Below are 27,003 nucleotides of genomic sequence, written 5' to 3'. Positions count from 1 at the left end.
CCCCAGCTTTAGAAAAAACAAAAAAAAAACACAAGAAAAAAAAAAAAAAAAAAAAAAACAGAGAAGGGAAAACTTCAGAGAAATGGCGGAGGGCACTACGACTCTCAAAGGCTTGCGAGCCCAAATGGGTGAGATAAATATCGGTACTCGTGTGTGTTTTCGGACCTCAAGTTGCGTCTGACAGCGTTGTTAGTCACTTGATCGTGTTTGCGGTCAACTGCCGCCGCTAACCGGTTTATTTAAACGCCCTTTTTTTGGTTTTTTTTTTTTTTTTGTAACGCGGTGAATCCTTTCAGTCGGGCTAGTAAACGTTTAGCTCGCTTGTCCCGGTTTATCTGCTTGACAATGGACGCGGAAAAAAAATAAAAATAATAATCTGCCAAAGTTCTTAACGTCGGATTGAATTGCTTTCCGACAGCCGCGTCTGTTCATTTCTTAGAGAAAGGCCTCCAAAAAAAAACAAACAACAACAACGAGCTTTTATTTTAAGTCGCTGAAAAGTTCAAAGTGTTAGCAGTTAGCGCTAGCCGATAGGTGTTGTATTTTGCAGCTCCGGGAGCCGGGTGACATATCGCGACTTCAGGCGGAGCACGTTGCTTCAGCTTTACTACATTTCTTTTTTTCTTTTTTTCTTTTTTTTAAATCACGTTGTGTAACGAAGTGCTTGTTGTGATATGCTAAAGCAGACGAAGCTAAATGGCTGCTTTCTAAATGGCCACCAAACCAAACCCCGACAGTTCAAACACCGTTTGCTCTCTTTCTCTTTCTCTCTGACGTGGGGAGGGTTTCTGGTCAAAAGTGATCGTGTGCCGCGTCTCCTTGTCACAGGAAGAGTTCAGGGAAGCTTTTCTGCTCATGCCGTGTCTTTTTTGTTTTTGTTTTTTTGTGTTGAAGTTGACAGACAGACAGTCTTGAGCCTGATGCCCCAAGAGGAGAAAAACCAACACAACTTGTTTCGTCACTGCGCCTCAGCAGTTTTGGTTGCTCGCTTGAAACTCCTTTCTTAATCTTATACGAAAAGTCATGTTCCCCTTCTCCTTTATCCCACCCGACAGTTATGCTTATTTGTTGACATATGGTATTAACCCCCCTCCTCCTCCTTCATTCTCCAGGGACTATAACAATGTCTGACCTGAATTTCACATGAAGCTTGGATGAACAGAGCTCTGTTGGGAGAATGAGACTCGATGGTTGCTTTTCTTGAAACGTCTAGATGCAGTGATAACATGGTTTTTGTTTGACTCGCAGTTTTCTCTTGTTTTTTGTTTTTTTTTCCTTTCTGGAAATAGTACTATGTAGGCCAACTGAAGCAGCAAAGTCTCTGTCCGTGGCCCCATCCGGACCCAGACATGAATGTTTACTGTGTTTGCATCCGCGGGCATCAATGCACGGCTGTTGCGGCATTTGGGCTGTTTTTCGTCTTGTTTTTTTTTTTTTTTTAGGGTGAGAGGGAGTTTTCTGCATACCCAGATTGGGTGTAGGTATGTTTTACTTCTGGCAACAACTGGGCCATATTTAGTGCTGATCTTCCCGTTTCACTTAACTTTTCCATTCAGGATTTTCAATCTGGAATTTACGTCCACCCAGTTCTGTGGTTTTATGAAAATATCCACCGGGTTCAGAGTTATGTGTTGAAATCCTGGCTCTGTGAGGAGTGAAGTGATGTCCCGAAGCAAAGGTTTGCTCGACCTTCAGTCGCAGCAGAGGACTGACAATAATAAAGTAATGTTAGGAATCTAGCTCACGTCCGTGGTAATTTCCACAAGAATGTGAGGAAGGAGAGAACGTACCCTGCTATTATGACGGGAGATCACGCAACTGCAAGTCACACTGCAAGGTTATCCGGATCCTGGCTCAGCAAATGCTGCTGCAGAATTAAAAGCATGAGAAATATTTCTCAACTGCTGGGATTTGACCAAAAGAGGAAATGAACTAGCCTCAATTTCACTGTTTAGTTTCTTGGATCTGTCCACTTCTTCTCGCAAAAATGTCCCATCGCTGTTTTGATTTTACATTTTAATTTCACTGAAAGTGTGTATTACGGTCTGTGTGCACATGTGTACACGCACGCACCAAAGATTTGAATAGCAAAACATTTGTATAGACTGTAGCTAACGTCAAACCATCATAAGAATAGTTTTGTTTGTAAGGCATCATTTGGTATGTAGATAATTATTCACAGTTTCTTTTCTGAATTGTTTTTGTTTTTCTTCCATTTTACATCATCTTACACTCACATTTAACAAATCAGCATGCTCATACACACTTCCCCTGTCAGATTTGTCTGGAGATTTGGGATAGTTTAAGGATAAATTACCATTTAGAAACAGTTCAAAATTGTCCACATCTTGATGGTCGATTTCTGTCTGAGGCATGGTTCTATTTGAGATGGTACTTCGCCTACATACACCAATCAGATGTGCGAATGAGGGGTGCAAGAGATGTAACAAGAAAAAAGTGTTTGTCACAAATTGTAGGAGCAGGATGTGGAGGCTGCATGGTTATATGGATAAAACGAAATCACAATTTTCTAGCTTGGAATTGAGATCCCATTTCTCTCACAATTATTATTTTTTTTTTGTCTAAATATTTATTGCCCTCATTTACTCATACTGAAGAAGATGTAACAGAAAATATGATGGTGCCTGATAAACAACCGGCACATCAACTTTGGACAACAGATAGGAAACACATTTGTTTTTCATTTAAATACACCAGCTTCATGAAGCTGATACTGAACATTAGAACAGACAGCTTTAGTTCCCTTATCCTGTTCCTTACACATTTGTTTGTATGTTTTTTTTTTTTTTTTGCCAGTGTCACTCTCACTGGGTTTGATTTCCATACTGCCAGTTTCTGGCACTGTGCATCACATGGTTTAACGCAGCGTTGTCATTTGTTGATGAAGAAAGTAGGAGCGCTTGTTTCGATGCAGCTGAAATGCCTAGTAAAGATTTGTTCGAATCGTTGTTATTTAGAAATGAGATCACCATAGAGCGCACTTTTAATACGATTAATTGTGCAGCCCTAACAGGATGTTTGATTCCAGAATATTGTCTCTAACTTGCTTTGGTTCAATGAGGCCTATAAACTAATTAATCACACAGGCAATGGAGTAGGAGGCCTGATCACGGTCTACGTCTTGGCATGCAAACCAGTAATTCCAGAGTATTCATAATATTGCTTTTTGAAACCTTCAAATTTTGTATAGAGTGGTAGTGTCGGCTGTTTTCAGAGATAGTTAAACACTTTACACTGTTTTAGCCACTAAATTGGTAGCATAAAACAATGGAGAAAAGAGTCATGCAAGGGCTGGACAGATAATCATGAATGATAGTGGATTTGGAAATGGTTACATCCTGTTGAGGCTCAACAGAGAAATTGGTCCAACTGGAGGAGGAGATTCCCCGGGATGTGTTATCATTACCCTGCTAGTACTGCAAATAGCCAAGGCTTACCTTTGCATGGACAGGTCCCGATAATCCCACAGAAGATTTAGTGTTTGTGCGTGTGTGTGTGTGTGTGTGCGCGCGCGCGCATGTTTTTGAGCGTACAACAGCAGCGATAACATGTCGACGAGTTAATTTTAACCAAATATTACAGAAGATAATTTCACTGATTCTGGATAAAATAATACAAGAAAAGGAACTAATTGGTCATATAAGTTGTTCTGACGGTGTATCCTACTCTGGTAGTGTTTATTTGGAGTTAAAAGTCTCTGTATACTTCCAGTACTCAACACGTATATTTAGCAGTGCAGACACTTCCTGTGCAACAAGCCATTTAGCTGCGCCACGCTGCAGGGCACAATAAAGAGTGCAATTCGGAGGGATAGTAAAGAGAACTGACCCATTGATCTAACTGTTTCTTTTTTCTCATGCTGTGTCCAAACGCTGTCTATACGACAGGCTGTCAAACATACGTCTGATGTTCTTGCTTGTTATTTGGAGGTTTAGTATGTGACCGGGTCCGTTATGATGTAATGCAGACTGGTCTGTTTCCTGTTCAGTGTTTTGTCTGGCCGGCAGAGCGGGTCCATCACCAGCCCCCTGGTGGTCTTTACTGCTGCCATAATAACCCAGCAGCCCAGAAGGGTGAACTACATCTAATCAATACCAATACATGCTCCACTCAGAATGTTTTTTTTCAATTTGTATTTTTTTTTGGGGGCATCTCCTACAACATAAGACTGCTTGATATTGGCTGAAATCAATATCACAATAGCTAATTAATCACAGGCTAAAATGCATCACATTAAACTACATAGTGACTCTGTTGATGACCTCATGGCGACAGTGTAAATGGCATGTTATCTGTTGCAGATTGGAACTCAATATTTTTGCCCAACACAATCAGCTACATTCACGTAAACACTTGATTATGTTGCTCAGATGATGCCATTGATCAGTCCGGTGTATAATCAGCAGCCAGCGGGTTTTGTCCATCTAATGTCTTCAAGACTCAGCTCAGTCTGTCAACGCAGCAGCAATGATGTATGTTAATTTGTGCAAATCTCCATAGCGATGGGAGACGGCTCCTCTGATTGGCTCTTTTAATTTCTAAGAGCACACCTGGCTCTCTTGAGGTCTGTTGGGAAAGCGATGTCTCTCCAGCCGACTCATTAGTGCACTTAAATCAACATTTGAACGTGTGTGTCGGTAGAGAGTCTGTGCATTTTATTTCCAGCATGCTGTTTCTGACTCGGCCTTGTTTTGCATAAAATTTGCTTCTTTCTCAACACTACAAAATCACCACCCAGAAATTCAATGTTCTCAAAAATCAACGTTTGTCACCACAAGACCTATAAATCTGGATATTGCAGCTGGCGACGATATGCTTTAGTAGTCGGCATTGTTTAGCGTAACAGCTGCTACCTACTCACACCCTTTGCTTTCCTGTCTGCTTTTACTTCCCTCTAAAAGGTAGAGAATGCAGTTTGTTGACATTGCTTAGCTTGAAGTTTAAAGTCTACAAAGTTTTGACTGCCATACCACTGAAACTCAATATTTGGCTTCTCAGCTAAATTGCTTACATCATTTTATCCAGGTCGATGCCGCTTGTGCAGCCCATTTATTGATTTGATCCTGAATCTATTACAATTTGCAATATTAGCATCATTTCATTCACAAGGTTATACTGCTGTTACAAATATGACATATTTTACATCCCAAATGTAAAGTAATTGTCTCTTGTAAATGAACACTTAATCGGATGAGTAAACCTTCAAAGCCTTACCGATCTGTTCTCTTTATTTAGCCATGAATCATCTCATCTCTGAGTCCATATCTTCCTTGTTACAGGCCTAATCACGGCTGAAAAGCACTTCATGTATTCCAGGCTGCTCTGCGTATCACTTAGCAACAGCTACCCTTTTCTACAGTGTGCCCCATCTGTTTTTCCTGTCTTTTCTCTTGAACAAAGGAGAATGTGTTGTTATTGGGTTAATAGCATTTTCAGCATGACCCAAAATCCATATGCTAAGTTGACTCTGTGCTAATTACAGTCAGTGTAATTTGAGGTCAGTGTGTTCCTTGAGGCTTTGTATGATTCCCAAACATATGCAATGTAATGGCACAGAATAGGTGAATGAGGAAATATTCATGATTCAACGGCGTGTATTTAATAGTAATTAGTTCTGCTCGTGTATCAACAAAACTGTTTAAAGTGCAGTAAAATGCTTTGCCATTTATTGACTGTTGGTCTACTCACCAGTGGGATTGAAGGAGGGAGTCTGAGAGCAACAGGGACGTGACCTGTACACTTCCATTGAGAATTAGCTGCAGACTTTGACCCTTTATAAGCTTCTTTGACTGGAGAGCATTGATGCTACCGTATAATACAGATAATCGGTGCATGGGTGCTTAACCTGTCAGGTCTCTTTGCTCTGTCCAGGTCCTCGTCACGCTGATATCTGGTTTGTCAAAGCTACTTCAGGAGGATTGTTTTCTCAAAATCTGTCCTAGTTACTTTATAGTTACCTGATTGAGTTTATTATTTCTACATTTTCCTTTGGTTCAGCTGAGTAAACAAAGCTTACCGCTCAATTTGCCAGCATCACTTCATTTGAGAAGGTCCTGTTGTCCTCTCTGCTTTCCAAAGAGTAAAGTAGGAGAGTGTTGAGTGGATTCTATACAGACAGGACGTGGACGCCACACTGAGCAACCGTGATCTGTGCCCACCACAGACACAGATCATGGTTGCCTTTGTATAACCATTCCTGTAGAAGACAACTGTCTATATGCCAAATGCTTTTATAATAATAAGAAGGAAAAAAAAGTCTTCCACTGATTTACTAGTGAAAATGTTTGATGTTACTAAACAGGAGTACTGGAGAGTTCTTGTTATAAAGGAGCTTAAGAAGCCTCATTATACTATTTTCGTATTATTAAGACCTTAAAAAAATAAAGGTCCGGTTGGTGGTACGTGTTTAGCTCGGCTTATGTTTCCCAAAAAATATTGAAGTCTTTTGCAGTAACCAGCTCTCGTTGAGCGTAAACAGAAATTGTCCCGATTTACTCTTGCGTCCAAGTAGAAACGAGTCAGCGTTGCTGTCCCCTGCTCGCATATGACCATAACTTGGCAAACAATGCTGCAGCCGTGCCAAACTAAGTCTGTGGAAATGGAGCATTTCTAATCTTGTTTGCCTTCCGCATGATGAGGGAAAGGTGGTATCATTGTGCTTCACATGCTGTTGTTCAACATTGGTCCGACTCCTTCGTGACACCACATCAGACAGGTCCTCGGGCTTTTAGTGTTGACAAGCAAATGCAGTCTTTGTATTTGTCCGGGCTTCCCCACAGAGCGTCTGGCTCGGAGTGATCGAACTTACACTATTGGTTGCCCAAATGGTGCGCGACTGATAGGGAGGCAAAGTGACAAGGATTTTTGTGATTCTAATGTTATTATGGATGCTGCTCATCTGTCCAATTCTTAATCACTTCCCTAATTGATTCCTGATCCATTTTCTATGTGGGCAAAAAAGTAGGGCTCCAGGTTATCAGATCAGCACGGCTGTTTTATAATCTCCGAGTCTGAACACGGTATAGAACGCCTGTTTAATAACATTTCAATTGAAAAAAAAAAAAAAAAAAAAAAAAAAACTCGTCTTGCCGCTCTTCTTAAAAGAATATAATTTGCAAAACGAATATAATAGGATAATTACCTTTGGTAATAGACGTGCTGCTCGGTTTCTAAGCATTTGCATTCATGCATAGAATGTCAAAGAGGAGCGACATGTTGCTGGTGTTTTCACCCATACTTGAAACAATCATTTTGCAGACACTGCAAGTAGCAGTGCAACTACAGTAGCACTGCCCTGTGTACAGATGGTTTTTTTTTTTGTGAAACGGAAATTATTATTGTTTAAGGATTATAGCATCAACCCAATAGGATTCTGTGTCAGCAATGGAAAGAGTGGGAGACGTGCAGAATTTCGAAGTGTTATTCCTGATGACTGATGGTCATTTCGCCTTTTGTCAGCTGTTCTGTAATGCTGATCACACAGCAAAAGAAGGGCGGAAACTGAGGACTGATGTCAGGACTCTTAAAGCTCGATCATATCCTCACTATTTCCTTCCTTCCTGACCTTGTATCCTTTAGTCCTGATTCTCACGTGAGTAGTTTTGGCTGAAGGATGTGCTAATGACTCTCTGGTAGTCTAATTTGTGTTTGAGGATAGTTAGGTCTAAAATGGTGTGCATCCCCGGGGCTTATTGGCTGTATACCAGGGCACTCACAAGGGCTTGATTCTAGATATGTTTCTCACAGCAGCCCATTCCTCCCAGCTCGTCACAGAAAGCAGTGTACGGCTGGCTACAGGCTTGTCCATGAGCAGAGCGTTATGTCTGAAGGCTGAATAGCTGGATTGTTATGTAGCTTCAAATCAGTTGGATGTCTCTAGGACTGACATTCCTACAGAAAGCAAACAACTCAGAGAAAAACAGCTGATTTAAACTTCATTGGTTTGGACTACACGAAATAGTGCTCTTTTTAAAAAAAAACAAAAAAACGTTTTTTAATGTTATTGTTTGATATACTTAATTTGTCAGACGTGAAACAGTGTGACTGTAGTTCTTTGTGTGTAAACTGTGGGTGTCTGTGTGATCTCTTACTTACAGCTGCATCTGCACAGGCACAAGCCGAGGAGCGGCGCAGCTTGTCAGGAAACAGTCCAGGACCTACAACTAACACACCACCTAAACCTCAGGGGTGTAAGCCAGGTAAATGACACCACACCTTGACATAGATACAGCTTGGTTCTCACCGACGGTGCCCTGCCACCGCGTTATTCTCCTCCATAATCTAAACCATTAGGTGTAACTCAATCCACTTCCACCGTCCTCTCAGTGTGGCTTACTGCAGGTTAACCTTAGTCATCATCTTATTACTGCAACAGTTCACAAAGCTCATTAATGACAGTCACATGCGCACATCTGCCTGCCTGATACAAAGCCTCCATAGCACTGTGCTGCATTGTAATCCGCCCGCATGTTCTTTGTGTATGTATTGCTGCACATGTTTAACCATTTAACCACATATACGCGTGTATGTTTGCAGTCATTGACGGTGCCACACTTAGAATAGACGACCGACTGCGAGTGGCAAAAGAGAGGCGAGAGGAGGCAGAGAGACAACAGGGTAAGAGCGTGGGCCCAGAATCTGTGGTGAAATGCTTTTTGCCCCGTCAAAAAAATAGACCTGCAATGAATTAGTCGATTATTCAATTAGTCTATTGTGAGAAAATAATTCTGCACATCTTTTGATAACTGAATAGCTGATTTTTTTTTTATTTTTTTTTTTTTTTCATTTTTAAGCTAGTTGGTTCCAGCATTTTTTTTTTAATTATTATTATTATTATTTTTAGGATTTTACACTTTTCTTTGTCATATATAATAGTAATTTAATAATATTTTGATTTCCGGACTGACATTGAACATTTAAAGACATCACCTTGGGTTGTGGTAAATTATAAAGGGCCTTTTTGTAGGTTTTTTTTTTTTACATTCTCTTCAAAAACTATTGATTGAATAATCATGGGAAATGATTGTTAGATTAATCAATAATTAACATCGTTTTTAGTTTTGCAAAAGCAAGTCCTTACTCTGCCTTGGTGGCTCTTTTATAAAGGTTTTTTTTCCTCACAGAAAACGACAACATACTAATTAGTCACTTTTGTCCTGCATGCACTCACTGTCCATGCATGCACTTATTGTACGTGTGGTCAGTTTTGCGAGAGTCTCAGATCATGGAGCGGGAACGCAAGTCCAAGATGCAAGTGGAGCGTCAGCTGGAGGAGCGTCAGAAAAAGGTTGAGGAACAGCGAAAGAAGGAGGAGCAGAAACGATTGGCTGTGGAGGAGAAGAGGAAGCAGAAACAGGAAGAGGAAAAGGTAGCTGCAACACGAGCAGAGGCAGAGCTGTTAGAGCATTTGAGCAGCACTCACTGTTGCTCAGTTGATTCTTGTGACTAAACAAATTAAATTTAGACTGTAGTACAGTTGTGACACTGCAGATGTGGCCACCTCTGTTTCTATTTTAGGGCCAAATGTTACTCTGTGGTAATTGACTTGCATCTGACTCCTCCTCTGCCCTTGTTATGCGGCAGGAGCACTATGAGGCAGTGATGAGGCGGACATTGGAGCGTAGTCAGCGAGTGGAGCAGAGGCAGAAAAGATGGTCTTGGGGAGGACTTTCCACAGACTCAGATGGACGAACAGGTAGAGCCCATTTCACCACCATCATCCTCTCCTTTCTGCGTTCACTGTTCAATTTAAATACACCGTCAACTTGCCATGGCACAATACAGAGCCTGTTAGGATACACCAAGAGCACTGCAGTGCTTCTCAACAAGACATGCAACTGGTAGGGTTCAAAGTTTGATCATGTTGCACCACAGTTAGGGTAATATCCAGCAGCAATGTGCTTGAAAGCAAATCAAAATAGTTTTTTTTGCCAGATGCTGATGAAACTGATGATTTGAGGTGTTGGTCATTAATTAGGTTCGCTAAATTACAAAACTACCCTGTCATCTTGTAAAAGCGATCTCAAACTGATATTAATATGCACGACACTCAGTCAAACATTGCTATGTAGGGATGAGTATTTTTATATGTGTTGATCAGAAATAATGACAAATGTATGACCACCACATCATCTATCTAGCCAGTGTATTTATTGCTTTAGGAGGTGGGTGTTAAGCAGAGGCTGCCATGTTTCACTCCATCCCTTTCCTTGTATGAAGGATGTGCGTTGTCTTCATGTGTTTTATCGCTCCTCCCTGAGAGCTGTCTTTTCCCACAGGAGATTCTGATGGCAGCGTCTCATCCCCAGTAACTATAGTTATCACTTCTGCCTCGCCAGAAAAGCCACCAAGGAGTCAACAAGGTTTCGTTTGTTGATCATTTACTCAGCATTATAGCAGCACAGCAAAGCATGGACTGACACTGGCACTCAGATAGCTTGGTTTCCTACTATCCCTTCCGCCAACACTCCTCATCCCACCATCCTCCACCTGCTCTCTAACTGGCCGTTTTTCACTAACATTTTTTTGTATGGGGCATTTGTTCTGAAAGTGCTTTAGGTGTGGTTATTAGCTGGAAGTATAGCTTTCGACTTTTCACTCACTCACACTGTTGAGTAGGGCTGGGCAAAAATAATCGACACATTAATTCTATTATACGGGCAGTCAGTGTGCCTTTAATGCTCTGGAGCTGCCTCGACTGGCTTCGACAAGGAATCAAAGCTCACTTTGAAACAACAACAAGAAGAAACAACCAGCAGCTGTCAGTTAGAGTGTGCTCGTAATATTTGTTAATGCTCATGCTCGCACAAAGAGTGCATGAACTAGGACAGACCACGAGGATGGGGTGAAAATCAGCCCAATGCTGGAGAAACGGAAGCAGTCACGGGTACAGAGAAAATAAACCATGTCAGTCATTAGGGCATACTTTGGCTTCAGTAAACAATACAAAAGAAAACTAATTTATATCCAAATACTGAAAAAAAGAGATGAAACACACCCAATTTGTTTCAACATCTTAACTACAACCTGAGGACGTGTCCCGAGAAAAAGATAACAGTAAGTCCATTACATAGTGTTAGCCAACACTACTCCATATCCTGGAACTATTTAGTTTGAGAAGACCTTTTTTAAGAAATCCAAATGCTGTTAAGTTATTTTAATTTTGGTCTTCCTTAATAACAAGAGATGTGAAACAAGACTACTCACTGTGAAATACATTTTTACAAGAAGTCCAAATTCATGATGTTCTGAATATTGTAGAGCAGTGCAAATAATTAAAGAACGCCCACTGTAAAGAGTGATTTTATGCACACACACAAAAACAAAACAAAAAAAGTGTCGTTTTAATCGTTACCAATGTCAGTTAATTGTGTTACATATTGCCCAGCTCTACTGTCGTGCACTTCCTGGTCACATGGGACCTAAGCATGGTATTCAGTATTTAAATGGTAATCAACTAAGGACTAATATTATATCTGGCACGGGCGATATAATGTCGACGGTCTGAACTTAAGCATCTGTTGTTTAGTAGCCTCAACGCCTGGCTCTGAAAACACAATGACTATGTTGTGGTATTTACAGTCATAGTATGCACTCATGTCATGTAAACACATTTAATTCATTCCATTTCGCTAACTGTGCATTGCATAAGAAGACGATAATTGGGTTAATGGGGGAAATTATATCACTTTAAACAGTAGAGTTTCTGTGGACTTTAGGTATATGATGGAGCACTTAATAAAGAACTTATTACCCTTTGCCTGTTAGAGGTATCACAATCTAGCAGAACCTTGTACTCCCCTGTGTGCACCCAAATTCCCTCCCCTGTCAGCTAACCTCCCGTGTAAACCCCTCCTCCCTTGTCTGTCTTTCCTCCTCCCTCTTAGTGGACAAGCGCTCCACATCCAGTCTGAACCTGAAACAGCCATCTGAGGCTGCCATCAGCAAACGCTTATCCTCCTCCTCTGCCACCCTCATCAAATCACCTGAGAAACGTAAGTCTCCTCTCTTCCCTCCCTCCCTCCCTGTCTCCCTTACTTCCCTCCTACCCTCCCTGCATTCCAGTGCTGCATCTTAACCAACATCATGTATTCCAAACAGTCTCTTTCTCAGCCATGTAAATAATTTTGTGTACGAGTTTTTCCAGGTGACTCACTGTAGACGATCTGGAACGCTAAGCCTAAAGTGAACTCTGACCCGTGTTCTCGTTCATACCCGGGGTTTACTTCTGCAGACAAAATAATCAACCCAGTCGGGTGTTTAATATCCCTCCACAGCTTGTTTGGACTGCCTGTGCCATTTTCCCTCTTTGACATACATGATTCTTCTTTACTTCTCAACTTTCTTATAGTTATGCAATCTTGAATATAACATGAACATTTTCTTAAATAGTCTGAAAGACTTTTGAACCATGTATAAGATAGTGTTATGTGAATTCACCATTGGGTGTTTCATCATTGTCTCCCAGGTGTTAAGCCAAGGAGTTCATCTTGTAACCGGTTGCCTAGCAATGGCAATGCTGCTCAGGCCAGTAAGGAAGACGGCAAAAAGGTGGAACAGACAGGTGCAAAAATATCCCCTCTCCATCCCACATCATGCTCTCATAACAGATGATGCACATTACACGATTTGTCAAACCTCTACATTATATATTCAGGTCTGTCACTGCTATGACAACCGCATATCACAGTGGCTTGCTGTTTGTTATTGGGTTTGGACACTGACAGCTGCGAAGATTAATATTCAAATAGGAAGCTGATTTAGGGGTAATCAGGTAGCGTGATAGTTCAAACTCTTGTCTGCGTAATTTGGCATCCCCTCTTAAACTGGGGCATCAGCTGCTGTCAGCGCTAACCCGGTGACTCACATAAAGCCAAATGAAGTGCACATGACTTGTAAACTTCTTTTCGGGTTTCCTTGTTGACTCCCTCCAGTGCCGGCTCGGCTATAACCCCACTCTCATGTCCGTAGGCCGTTCCTTGAAGAAGAGGAGTTCGTCTCTCACACGTGTAAGTGTGGGCAGAGCACAGACCCCTGCCAAGCCTGATAAGGGGACAACGGATGATCAAGGTGGCTAGCATGAACAATCAGTATGCATCACTCAGGTCTTGCTCTTTGAATAACAAGCATGCGGCTCTGATGTTAAACGCTTCCTCATTCTAAATCCACTTGTTTTTAGGTCCTTAACAACACTTTCTGCCACAAAGAGCTTTTCGGGATAAAATTCTCCTTTTTTTTTTTTTTTTAATTTTTTTTTTTAATCTCAGTTCAGTTTCAAGGAGCTGGAGGGCTTTTCAACGTGCAGCTCTTCTTGCTACATACACCATCTTTCATCCACATTCCCCTCCACCTGGAAGCCTCCCGACTGACTGCTTAATTACCCCCCTTGGCAGATGCACATTTTCTCTTTACTGTGATTTACTGGGAACACTGTGCTCGTTCTACGAATCCTTTAACTTCTCTGCTGGCTAGCAGATCCTGTCATGTGCCATGTTTCTCACCAGCTGACTGATTGTGTTTAAATCCGTTTTCATTGTTTTCTTTTCAAGTGTCAACACAGCAGTGGTTTTGTTGTGTGGCCTGTCTGCACTAACACAGTGTATTGTTTTGTTGTCACAATGTGTTGATTGTTTTCTCCCTCTGAGATGACGTCACAGCTGGATTTAAGTGGCTCGTGCTTCAGTATGGTGTATGTCAGTGCCATCCCACCGGAGCAGCCCCAGAGCACTGAAATGACCACAGCAACTCACTGCAGTCTGTGTGTTGCTAATAACCACTAATGCTTTTGTTTGTCTTTTAGCCATATCGTCCTGTTTGTGCTGATGAAGTTGTGGAAATGTTCATGTCCCGTGCTCGTGTTGTGTTCTGTGTGTTTAACCCGAGCTATAATCCAACACAGTAACCATCATTCATAACGAATTAGCATTTAAAAAGGTTTTGTCTCCTGCACATCATTTTCTTCATGACTTATAACATCATCACTGACTAATAACCGTGATTCTCACCTGGATGCGGAGCAGAAAGGTACGCTGCCGTGGTCTGGCACTCAACAGTTAAAAAAAAAAAAAAAAAAAAATCAAGTCTGTCGACAACAGATGTCATCTCAGTAAGGGGCTCCGAAAGGAAGTGAGAATCTTCAATCTCCTTTTGAAAAGCTAGCGTTCAGGGACATGTGGGAAAATCAACCCGTCAACACATTAAAAAAAACCTCTTCTGGTATGATTCCTGCTTTGTAGCTTAGGTAGCAACAACAGCCTAAACGGCTGAACTAAAAGAGCTTCAGTCAGTCTCCTTATCTGGATGATTTAAATGTGGCTCCTTCTTTATCTCAACCATAAAAAAAACATCGCACGGCAGAAGCCAAAGAACTTTTGCACAGTCACAGTAACTTCACCAGATCACTTAGTCTTTGATCGGTTTCACTTCTCAACTTCCTCCCCAATAATACTCCACTGCTGTCTTTGAAATTCATTAATGGTTTGTTTTTCCCATCAGCACACCTTCCTCTACCTCAAGGAACCATTGATTTGACCTCATTGTCTAATTTGACTTCTGTTTTAACTGATCTTCAGTTATCAGACAATCAGTCTTTAATCTGTCTCTACTTTTACATGGTGTCCTTTAATCGCTGTCTTTTATTCACTATCCTTGTTTCATTGAATATCACTGGATGTGAAAAGGATGAAGACAGTTGATGAGGAACCCATGTAACATTATGGACACTCAACCTTTGGATCCTTATGTTGATTCTCTCCTGTTAAATCACATGGTGACCTTTCTTTCTTTTGCCTTCATTCCCCATTCTTTTCTTCTCGGCCTTTTTTGTTCTCTTCTGCTGTTTTTCGGTGATTTTTCGGCCGTGTAGCTCGCAGGCCACCGGCCAGTACTGTGGATGGAGAGGTCCTTAGTCGCCTGCTCACCCCCACCCAGGCCTCACTAGCTAGGAGCAAGAGTGCCGCCGCCCTGTCCGCTGAAGGAACAGATGCTCCAGGTAACCTCCGCTTAGGAGATCCTGATAGAGAACAAGGATGGCTAGACACAGATGCTGGTCCTCCAGATTGAACTATCATTTTATCAGTAAAAAGTCAGCCCAGTCACTCCCAGCATTACCTCACGAGATGAGTTGCCCCCCCCCCCCAATCCCCCCCCCCCCCCCGGTGCCCTGCAGACCATCATGCTTTTGGAGCAACCCTTTCAAAGTGAATGGTGCCCTGTTGGTGATGGTACAGAAGTCTGTCTGCAGCTCCTTGTGTTCAAAAGCCACAATTGTAGCGATCAGCTGTTTCTTATGCATGTACAGTAATTATTTTGCAGCAAAGTACACTCCTGTGAGAGAGCATAGTTACTCAGTAAATATTTACAAACGCACAGGTTCAACTCACATGCACTCTCAAATCTGACACAATTGCCTGTTGTGTGCTGAGCTGAGCCGTGCAGGGCAGATTTGGCCAGAAGCATTTATCTGCATCTGAGGAGCCTCAGGGTCCATTCTGGGAGATTTACTCTAAGCTGCTTACCTATTGGTTCTTGTTACGTCATATGAGACCGTTGTGCTATTCCATGTCTTGTAGCGAGACCAGAGTGCGGAGGACTCCTTAGGCCCGCAAAGAAACACTCATTAAATTTTGTGCCGCCGTTATGTAGTCAAATATGCTCTAAAAAGGTGTATATACACCGTTTCTTAATGAGTAGTACTTTGACGGGAATGATCTGCAGTACATAGGACACTGGTTATATCCTGTAATGAATCACCCACAAATACAGATGAAAAGTGCGTTTGTCTTGTCGACGGTGTGTTTTTACAGACAGAAAGAATCATTCTGTAAAGCACTGGCTCCCTTCAAAGCTGCAGCCGCATCCCGAGTGGTTTTAGGTTGTGTCGTTTATTGATCGGCCATTACAAACCCATTAGCAGCTATAGATCCTCTGCTAAGTATAGCCCCGGTAGAAACATGACTCATCCCCGGCAGCAGCGGTAGCTCACGACAGAGTAAATTTCATAGTCACCGCTGCTGCTCAGTATGCTCTCAGCATGAATTACAGAACACATTTGTGGCCTGGCTGTGGCAGGGAGAGTTCTTGAGGTCGCGGGATTATGATGGCTAATCCCTCAATCTGACACAGCAAGCCAATGGACAACACTATTCCCTTCTCCTAACGAACTACAGGCTACACTTAAACTCACTGCTCAGGACGGTGCTTTTCAGCCGTTGCCATTAAATTAGTTATTCTGCAGCTCAGAATTTGCATTTTAGATTATTGTTAACATTCAATTTAAATTCAGCGACGACCAGAAACCAGAATAAATGTTACGTTTCTGTCCGATCTGGAACGTGATGGCAGGAAGAACTCAAAACACTGCATATTGCTCTCGTGGTTTAGTTACTACAGCAGAACACAACAAGTGACAATATCAACAATAATTGTCTGTTTAGTGTACTAATAAATCTGTGCCGTGTTTGTTGTACTATGTTGGTGGTAGGTTTTATGTAGTGTGCACTGTGCTGTAGTGCTTGGTGTTCAGCTTTGTTTATGTTGTGTCCAGAATCTTCAGCACCTGCTGGGTATGGTTTTTTTTTAATTTTATTTTATTTTTATTTTTTTTTGGGGGGGGGGGGGGGGGTTGCAAGGTTCTTGCTCTCTGCCCATCATGACTCCAGTAATGCCCAGCCAAAGCTTCAAAAATCAATCTATTGCCTGCATAAAATGCTACATCTAACAAATCGCTTTTTTTTTCCCCCTTTTTTTTTTTTGTGCTCTTGTCCCCACACAAAACATTTTTTCTTTCAACCATCATCTGCCCTCCCTCTCTCTCCCATCTTTCCCTCTGCCTTTCTCCCTCATTCTCTTCATTATTCTCCCCCTTTTGCTCTTTGCTGCTTTGCTGCCCAACTTGGTCGCTTATCACGCCTCCCATTGGTTGTGCTCCCCCCTGGTCCTGCGATGACTGTGTCCTTTACCAGAGTGTCACCTGTGTCCTCGCTCAGCCTCTGGCAGCCCCCTGCACCCACCGCGTGGACCCGTGCGCAGCCGCAGCATTGACCGACAGAAGAGCGGCATGACCACATCTGTGTCGGCCGACGGAGCCCTTGACCCTTCACTGGTGAGGATACCTCTTTACGATACTAACACAACAGGCCTGAAAGAAATGTATGTTTGCTGACGGACTTCCAATTGTATTAATTCATTTAAATACAGCTGTGGTCCGAAAGATAACGTCGGATTAGTTTACATCCCCGTGTCTGTCAGTCAATTTGCATTTACTGATGGAGTAACCTGGATTCATGGCGTTAGATGGCACCTGTCATCGTATCATATCCAAACTACGGAGTGATAAGAGACACATTCAAGTTAGTACACGTGTAGGACCGTGAGAAGAAGCAATAGGCCTAACTGCTTGTGGAAATGGGTTAACAATATTATCGAAAAGGTTTTTGAAAGACAAAATCAGCACGAGGTAGAATTTGTTAGCAGTGACGGTGTGGTTTTATTTCTGTGGGAGAATCATAGAATTTCACTTGAGAAAAATTGAAAGATTTTGAAAACATTTTTCAGAATTGACATATGCGTTATCTTTTAGTCGCACTGGAAGAGAGGGATTCCTTTTACAGAATTTTCCTGGAAACCAGGATGGAGTTGACAGCACACTGGTGTTTAAATATAGACAACAAGTGACTGCTTAGCTACATTGAAATGACATTTCTCAGAGAAACAAGCACCCGAGACTGATTTATATGCACATACCCGGCTACATTTGCCTGTCAAAATACCTGATGTAACCACAGGGAAATATCTTTCCTCCAGCTGTTCTTTGACCTTTGCTGGTCACTCGTGTTTTGAGCTCTATCATGCTCGGGCAGAATTTGATCCTACTGCTACTCATAAGTCATATCGCACTGTGTTCTCACTTGGTGGCCAGTAGTGCCTGTCTCTCTCTGTCTCTTAACCTGCCTCTCCTCCTCTCCCTCTGTGGTTGTGAAGGGCTTCATTGTCATAGCATGAGACAAAGGGATCCACAGTGGCACGATTATGGACAGATCAGGCCATGCAAAGCAGACCCCACCCAGTCCCTGGGGCATAATATCAAAAGCCTTTGACTTTTTTCACCATCTCATTCTCTTCGCTCCTCCACATACACATACTGGTGTGGACATAGTTGATTTCAGAGCCTCGTGCACGTCACTCAGATGTTGCGTGACACTTGGGTGGGGTATTGTAGATTCTGTCAGCTGAGTCAGGCTGCCTGGCTATGACACCTCAAGGCAATGAAATGGTTTTAAACAAATAATTTGAATCATTAGTTGGTGCAAAAAAAATAACTGTTTAGGTCTCGAGCATGAAACCTTTTAACCTATTTATTGCCTAAGAAAGGGTATTGTTAGAAATTGATGGTCGTAATGTGAAACAAAATGTCTGCTTGTGTGTTTTTGGTATCAGTTATCTCCTTTATACAGGGAGACTGTCTGTTTCCTTTTCTTGCTGCTGTGGTAAATTGACCTGAATAGGGAATTAATTCCTACCCCGTTATGAAACTGCACAGCTGCCTGTTTATTGTTCCAATCATTTTTTTTCCTGCTCTGATAAAGAGGATGATAATCAAGCTGTGTGACCAGAGCTAAAACAGTTTCTTATAATAACAGCTTATTACATGGATCTTTTTTGCTTACTCAGCATTCAGAACAAATGGCGTTCAATACGCTACAGAAGTGTCGGTCAGAGTCACATTGGTGACCTCGCTCCACCCTCTGTCATCATGTTTACTGTGCTGAAAATAGCCCACGGGCATTCAAAATAGATTAATTGAAACCTGAGTCTTGTATCAGTGTCATGTGCCAGTAAAATCTGAGGCAGAGTTCTGGAATCATGTGTTTTAGCACCGTTCTTTCAGCACTCGGACTTCTGATTCTGTCCAAATATAGGGATATTTTAGTTGCATGCATGAGTCCTTTCCAATATGGGGCACCAGTCCTTTTTAGGGGTCTCAGGATTTGGAGAAATACACAGTAATTGATATCTTTTTTCTTTTTCTTTACCTTTTGTCTTTTTCTTCTCAAATACCGAATAATTGTATCTCATTGTGGCCTCTAAAAATGAAACAAACTGAGAAGACAAAAATCACTGTTTGGCTTTAGTGCTTACAATTTATGTCCTCAGTAGGTCTGTACATTTAGTTTTGTGTTCTTGAGACAATCCCAGTTCAATGAATTCCCTCCCCAATTCTGTCCTTTTTGTGTGAAACTACAGAAAGACAAGCAGTTAACATCGCCTGGGAGGCAACGTCCTCCCTCCCCATCCACCTCCCTGGGACGCAACCGCTCACCATCCCCAGCCCCCGATCCAGCTCCAAAGAGGACCCCATCCCCAGGAGCAGCTAAGTAAGACTCCTACACAGCTTCACTTATTTCATGTTTCCATTTAAGTCATTGGAGAGGATGGTTGCAGCCTTTCTTTTTTGATTTTATTATATATCAAAAATGAACACAAAGCATCTTTCCCCTTTGCAGGCAAAGTCCTAAGATGCGCCCACCCTCACCAGGTGGAATGAAACAACGTCCCCCATCTCCCCAGCCTGCATCAACCAAGCCCCCGCCCATCCAGAAAGCATCTCTCACTCCGACGGGGCCCCCAACCCTGCGAAAGAGGGACTCCAAGTCCAAGGATCTATGTCCTGTCCAAGCTGTGGCTCCACAGTCCTCTGATGGCAGCAAGTCCAAAGAGAAAGATGGCGAGTAGTTAACCGTGATAAGAAAGCAGCCCAAAGCATAAATGCATGATATATTGTTCCATAACACACAGTCAGCTGACAGTCGGTAATAATATTTGCCAAAACTGATTGTCATTTCGGTAACCAGGATGTTTGCACTGGTTCATTCAGGCATGCAGTCAATTTCAGGTTGTCAGTGCACAAAGGCTTCTTGCTGATTTCCTCCATGTTGTCATTGTTCAGGCACCATGATTTATATGCCATTAAGTGTGTGCAAACAGGAATAAAATAAGGAAATAAAATAGCAATGTACATTGATAAATTGGTAATTTCATAAAAAAAAGTTAAAAAAAACACCCTTTTGTAAACCAAACTGTTTCATCTGGTGAAAACCTTTTTAACATTATAAACCTCATATATAAGATTAGCATTTTTTTTTTCACATACTTGTTCATGTGAACTTGCTGGAAGGAGAAGTCAGTACAATTTAAAGATTATTATTATCTGTTTTCATAGAAAGACCTTTTAAAACAGAATTGCGTTTGTGTGTAAGCTGCAAAGTAACATGGCAGCAGCTCGAGTTGGGATAAATCTCAGTGGACCAGGAGACCTATTAAGTCCCAGCTGGAGTCACATCCTGTTAGAGATGTCCTGCTTCTGCCCTCTGCTGGACAGAACCGTGCTCTGCAAGATAAAGTGGCTTTAATATTGGTTTGACACTACGTGGGACCAAGAATAGACTGCTGTCTGCTGTGCATTAAGAAGGTGTAAAAGCAAAAGTGTTGTTCATGGGACAGTGTGGGTATGTTTAGGTTGGCATATTTATGTTGAGGAGTGTCAGTGTATGTTTATTATAAAACACAATGTATTCAACAGTCCAGCTCAGAGATTTGCAATATTGCGCATCATAGCTTCATACAGGTATAAATATTAAATGAATAAGTGTAATGTCTAAATCTCTGACAATAGACAAATTTATTGCATCTTTTGGTATGTATTATCTTATTATCCCACCCTGTATGCTCCACGGTATGTGAATTCCTGAGGAGAAATTTGACTTCTCTCCGAGACCACAGAGATGATCGTGTGAAAGTTGCATAACTCCGCATCGGACCGTTCTCTTATTCTGCTTCCGTCTTTCTCTGTCACGGCTTGCCTCCTCCACAAATCATCGCTCATCGAGCGTCCCACGAAGGGCCGCATGCTGTGCCCTCAGGTCGGCACTACATTGCGAAATGGGTGACACGGTGGCAGAAAGTGCTAAAGAATCTTCCGTGCTCGTCTTTCCAGACTCGAAGGCCGCGCCAGGCACTAACTCTGCTGCTGAGGCGGCAAAGATCCTGGCAGAAAACCGCAGACTGATGCGAGAGCAGAAGGAGAAAGAGGAGCAGCTTAGGATACAGAAGGAGGAAGAGGATAAGTGAGTTTGTTGTAACTGTTGGGTGAATTTCTTAGTCCTGTCTACCAAAAAAAAAAACCAATCTTTTTATTATTTTGTCCTTTTTTTCTGACAGCAAATGCATCAGATATAACAGAAAAGTATCATTGACGACGGCGTTGAAATTACTGCAAACTTACTAGTTATGAAGTACAATCAAACCACAAGCACTGTCGAAAAAGTAGTCGTATCGTATATACTTGCACGTGTGTGAAAAAGAAGAAAGATCACTAGTTTGGACCCAATAGTACACAATTGGTTATATTTTATGAGCATTAAAAGTACAATAAGCATTTTTCAGCGAATAAGACTTGTAGCCTTGAAGTATTCAAACTGTTAACGAGGAGCCATGACTTGTATGTGTCCGTATTTAAAGCAAGAGCTGCTCTTTCTTGATCTATCCCAGGCTGAGAAAAGAAGAAGAGGAACGTTTAGAGGAGGAGGCTCGACTGAAACGAGAAGAAGAAGAGAAGATACTTGCGGAGGTGAGAAAAATTAAAGAAGAAGAAGAATCTCGCCTGGCAGAGGAGGAGAAGTTGAGACTGGCAGAGGAAGAAGCACTAAAACAGGCCGAGCTCCAGAAGGAACGGGAGGAGGCCGAGGTGAAGGCCCTGGAGGAGGCAGAGAGAGTCCGCCAGGAGAGAGAACGCATCATGCAGCAGAACCAGCAAGAACGTATGGAGAGGAAGAAGGTATGGTGGACGGATGAGGGAGAGAACATTCCCTTTATTTGGGTCTTTCTTTATCTATTAGTCGTTTTCTACAAGTCACTTGTGTTTTATCGTTAACCAGAATCCTGCTCATCTTGAATTCACAGTTATCGTAAATAGATGTGTAGTGTGAGATCGATGGGAAAAAAAAAAAAAAAAAAAATCGGTAATGAAAAAGGTTCTCTTCTCTTTCCATTTCAGAGAATTGAAGAAATAATGAAGAGAACCAGAAAAGGGGACCAAAGTGACTTAAAGGTGAACTTGCATTCATTCAGCACACGCGTGTACAAATTATTTTCAAGGACTGTCGGTTAACATCTCGATCACGTCTCCTGTGTAGAGAGACGACGACAAATGCACACAGGACAATGACGATGAGGAAGAGGACCAGATAAATTGTGAAGCCAAATGTAAGCGTTCCCCCGTTCTCGCCCCGACAGCAAGTTTACTTTCAGATATCGACGTGCATTGAGATTTGCGTAGCGGCATTTTCTAATTTGGTGTTTTCTCAGAGAAATGGCTTGCCTGTGTGACTGTGCTCCGTCGTAACCTGTGACCCGTGTCGTCGAATTCTCTTTCCTTTGACGCCGTAGCCGACACAGATGACTTCGCCATGGAGGCCGACAAAGAAGAGTGTGCTTTGTCCGTCGACGAGCCTGCAGCACGGCGAGAGGATCCTCTGGGCAGCGTCAACGGGAAATCGGAGACGGACGACAAGGAGAATAACAACGGCACGAACACGGATGAGACTGAGGCAGGAAGGTACGACTGCAGAGAAGAGAATAAAACCCACACAGAGGCTGCTCGGAGCTGAACCCACAGCATCGTTAAACCGCTGAGAGTAGTTTCCTCCGGGATGGAGAGTGGTAGGGTGAAATGTGCAAGTCTGAACGAAGAACGTGACACCCGAGTTAATTACTGGGAGATCAGAGATTTTCTTTCGATCCACGTCAAAACACCCTCTGCTACCGGTTTGCGTGTCAAAATCTCACCCGCCAGCAACCGCAGGTCAACTCTCCTGAAAAGCACCAGTTTGTGTAAAATACTAACCAACAACTAACGCCCAGCGGTCAAGCACTTTTCAAAAAAAATACATTTTCGTGACCTGTTTTTTGAAAGTCCCCCTCCACCGAACACTTGAATGTTTGAGCTTCACTGTGCAGAATGATGTACGTTCTGAGATTCAATCGACGAGGCTGTTTTCACATTTATCTGTGCTCACTGAAAATCTGGTTTTAAAGGACGGGCCTACGAGCATGATTTGTGATGTCACAAATCCAATTTGAAGTCCAATCCTGCTCCAATATTCAGTTCATACAGATGTGATATGGAAACTTTAAGCCTCTAGTGCACAAAAACTGAAAATAGACTTTTACAGAGAAGTATGAGACATCCTGAATCCAGCAGGTGAACTTCTGAAGCTAAATATATTTTCATGTTCATAGATTCAGGATTTATTTTTCATTTTTAATGAGATGAAGTCAATGTCATTTTAAGCAGTTTCCTCAGATCATTGAACATTTTTTTTTTTTTTTTTTGTGGGAAAACCACATCAGACAGACATTATTGTTCCTGGCAGTGTATTTTTATACGTCTTAATACATGTCTGGAAGATCCGCAAGGATTTTCTTTTTCAGTTTGAAATAATGATTGGGCTTGAAAGGGATCTAACGCATCGTGGGTTTGACCTTCATGTGACACTTGTTTGTTTGAAATTGCATTCATTTAGAAATGAGATTAACTGAATCACTTTTCTCACCTCCTCCCATCAACTCTCCTCCACCTCCTCCTCTTCCTCCTCCTCTCCAGTCCAGTCCCTAAGGGCCGCCTTGTTGAGGGCTCCGAGTTCCTGAATGAGGAGGACTCCACCAAGGTGGGTTTGGGCCCGGGTCTCAACGGTAAGTCCAACCAGTGGAGCTTTGAGGAGCTCATTGACCTCAACGTCCACGCCAAGACTCGACCCCTCATTGAGGCGGAGGACTGTAACCAGGTCTTGATCAACTGTGACGGGAGCTCAGATGGGACCAGGGTAGCCTTCGAGGACAATGGAACCCCCATCAACACCCTGCATTCCTCTAATCAACCCATAGAAGCCATGTCAGGTGAGGAATCACTTACTCTTCTTCACGTCCTGTCAATATTTACCTCCGCGGTAAACTATAAGTCTTTTCTCTTGTGTCTCTGTAGAGATTTGATGCTGCGGCCGTCGCTCAGAAGCCTCTTTACTGTTGCACTCCCAAAGTTCCTGTCCAGCTGAGCTCCTTAAAAAAAAAAAGAAAAAGAAAAATCGTTTCCAAACACCTTCTTCCTCTGTCTCCTCCTCTTCCTCCAGAGGGAGGGGCACAAGGTGAAGCGGAAAGACCACCCTAAGTGCTACATTTGCACCCTACATGATGAGGAAACAAATATATAAAATTTATATATATAAAAAAAATGTTGTGCTTCAGGGAAAATCCTTCTATTCCTTCAGCATGCTTGCTCCAGGTGTCTTTCCTCTTCCTCTTGTGTTTAGATTTTTTTTTCTTCTCAATGTCGTGTCCAATTTTGATGATGTTTTTTAAGAGTTTTGTCTTTGTCAGGGGTGCATTGTTGTAATTTATTAATTTTGGCTTCTTTGTTATTGTAATTATTGTTATCATATGTTTAGTCTCTTTTTTTTTTTTTTCTTTTTTTTTTTTCTTTCTCATACGAGAATATTCCAGGACACATGCACATTAAGCTGTGTGAATTATATTGTGAATTAATGGAAGAAACGTTAACACATTCTGTTCTCGGGGTTTGGGTGGGGATTGCATCTGAGGTGTTACATGTGATTCATCAAAATTTACTTGACCGGCTGCTTTTGGCAGCATCCAGCAATATGGCCTTACCATTTTCCCCACACCCCCAACTTCTGATTTTTAAGTGCTCATACACGCATAGTCTGGCAATCTCCCATCATGTGCTGATTCTGTATTTATGCTGCTCTTAACTCGACAAGAGCTTTGACCCCTTCAGCCCCAATTTTCATGACGGTGGCCCTAATTTTTTGTGTTGTGTTTCCTTGTTTGACCACTAGAGGGATTCAGGAGCGCAGCGGTTTCATTCGAAGGTGATGAGTGTTGAGATTCGTGACAAAACTGTGGTGAATTCAGTTTCAGCAGCGTGTTCATCTGGGGCTCATGGTCTATTTAGGTGTGTGGTTGTTGTTGTTGTTTTTTTCTTTTTACATATGTATATAGAATTTATGTTTACTAACATCATTGTAATTCACATGAGAGTCTGAAATGGATTCGGTTCTGGTCTCGTGTAAATGCTGACTCGGCTGTATCTGCACCACACGACTGTTTGAATAACCACAGCTGTAACATGCTAACGCAACCCGTTGGTTTCGGCCATGGCTGCTTCTGAAGTTCTTGGGTCTCGTTACTGAACTGAACTTGAACGTTTGATGTCTGGATTTCACCTCTGCTGAAACTAGAAATCTGGTTTGAACTCGAGCTTCGCTGAAACATCGGTGCCCTCTTTGTCGACCGTTCTTCTGTCAGTGTGGCTTCGCCTCTCCCGCTAACCTTCTAAAGTTCTCGTCACACTAGCTGCTACGTCTGACAAAAAGCATTTCAATTATTTTTGATAGTATAAAATCTGGCTGTTTGTTTATATATGAAAATACATTTCTACATATATTTAAGTGTTATTGTATTGTGTATATAATCAGTATTAGGCAAAGGAAGCCATGTTTTGAATGGAGCGGCTCAGGATGTGGATAGTTGAAGTCTCTGTCTGTGTGTTAGGTTTCAATTTGACTGGTGCCCTGTTACAGGGGAGGCAGGTTTGGATTGGGCGGTCTGGAAACCCCGAATTTACATAAAGCCCTCTTCAACAAGAGCTCTGTAAAACGAGAGGCCGTGTGGGGCTCCCGTCATACGTTTCCCCAAGATGCGGAGGCTGTAACTGTGCGTGTTGACTGAGCTTTCGGCCCTAATTCTAAATACTGCCTCTCAAAGAAGTTGACATTTGGATGGCGAGAAAAGCCGTTTCAGTCCGTAGCAACATGTCTGACCCGTGATGCGAGTCACGGCTGTGCCTCAGGGTGCTTTTAATATCATCAAAACATGTTTTATATTATGTCAAAGGATGTGAGGTTGTTGTTGAAAAGTCTTGGTAGGCATATCAGCTCAGGTTTCAACCGTTCTACTGTAATCTGAGGAGGGCACATCCACCAAACAAAATATGACATGGGTCAGACTTTTGTTTCCATATTGTCTTCTGTCTGTTCTTGATTTTGCATTAACTGTAATGAGATCTTGAAATTCCCTTTGCTTGAATAGTTCAAGCACAAGGTTTGGGGACCTTGATTTTTGCCTTGTTCTCTGCTGGCTCACTAAAATCTCTCTGTACATAAAGACTCCGGGCTTTTGGATCTCAGCTTTGATTAAGAAGCTCAAAGAATGTAACAGACTCCACAAACCGTCCTGCATTATTTACCAAGTCTCTCGGATCGGCTGGCTTTTAGCTTTCATACATTATTCACCTAGGAAACACCAGACTCTTTGCACTGTCGCAAATGACTTTCTGTGTTTTAAAGAAGGGTTACTGAGGAGTTGCTTTACTGTGCAGACTGGTAGGAGAGCTGTGTGACATTTCTGGAAGAAGAAAGTAATTTATCTGTGGTTCTGCGACTTGTTCTCAGCCAGCTGTTTTAGGGGTCTCATTCGTGACCCTCAAACTCCCCCTCCAAATCTTTCCCGCTCCTCATCCTCATGAGTAGCCTCTGTTTTCGGGGCTGTTGTAGTTGCTGCTTGAACAGATATTGTATCTATTCCAGGTCCTGCTGCATCTTTGAGAGCTTGAGCTGACGGCTCTTTAGTCCTCAAAGACGTCTATAATGATAGTATAGAACGGTGCCTTAGGATGAGATTTAGTATTTTTATTGTATCACAGTCAACTACGAAAGCTTGCCCTTACCTCGGCCTCGACAATCAGTCTACCCAACCAGGGCAACTTTGTGAATATGAATATTTCTCTGAAGATTTACTAACAACGCCCTGACCACAAATATAATTTGTACTGTAAATATATCTAAAGTGTACTGAGATGACTGTTAAAACAATAAAGTCTTGCAAAAATATTCCTTCGCCGTGATTTAATTT

General features: G+C 42.2%; 1 protein-coding gene across 14 annotated transcripts; it reads left to right on the top strand.

Moving 5' to 3' along the window:
• On the top strand, positions 1–26,981 carry map7d3 (MAP7 domain containing 3). 14 transcript variants are annotated; one of them, XM_069171734.1, is made up of 20 exons: positions 1–128; positions 8,118–8,219; positions 8,557–8,637; positions 9,225–9,388; positions 9,604–9,715; positions 10,299–10,382; positions 11,907–12,014; positions 12,488–12,583; positions 12,991–13,089; positions 14,885–15,010; positions 16,983–17,122; positions 19,264–19,394; positions 19,524–19,744; positions 21,014–21,143; positions 21,568–21,853; positions 22,073–22,126; positions 22,212–22,281; positions 22,465–22,633; positions 23,681–23,973; positions 24,059–26,981. In XM_069171734.1, the coding sequence occupies exons 1-20, from the start codon at positions 83–85 to the stop codon at positions 24,064–24,066; spliced, it is 2,520 nt and encodes an 839-aa protein (XP_069027835.1). In that variant the 5' UTR covers positions 1–82; the 3' UTR covers positions 24,067–26,981. The 14 variants fall into 14 exon arrangements, with proteins under 14 accessions (XP_069027835.1, XP_069027822.1, XP_069027823.1 ...); XM_069171721.1 differs by having other exon boundaries at positions 26–128; positions 17,007–17,122; XM_069171735.1 differs by lacking the exon at positions 1–128 and adding an exon at positions 6,831–6,849.
• Positions 26,982–27,003: the final 22 nt, after the last annotated feature.

This window comes from Embiotoca jacksoni, unplaced genomic scaffold (genome assembly GCF_022577435.1).
Source record: "Embiotoca jacksoni isolate LCO1_2020_lvr unplaced genomic scaffold, fEmbJac1.0.p SCAF_5, whole genome shotgun sequence".
Lineage (NCBI taxonomy): Eukaryota > Metazoa > Chordata > Actinopteri > Embiotocidae > Embiotoca > Embiotoca jacksoni.
This window is presented reverse-complemented; position numbering and strand designations above follow the sequence as displayed.

Excerpts from the sequence above, each read along its gene's own strand:
- map7d3 (XM_069171734.1), top strand. The coding sequence starts at position 83 with ATGGCGGAGGGCACTACGACTCTCAAAGGCTTGCGAGCCCAAATGG. Across the intron at positions 13,090-14,884 it reads GGGGACAACGGATGATCAAG|CTCGCAGGCCACCGGCCAGT; the intron begins GTGGCTAGCATG and ends TCGGCCGTGTAG. Across the intron at positions 17,123-19,263 it reads GAGCCCTTGACCCTTCACTG|AAAGACAAGCAGTTAACATC; the intron begins GTGAGGATACCT and ends GTGAAACTACAG.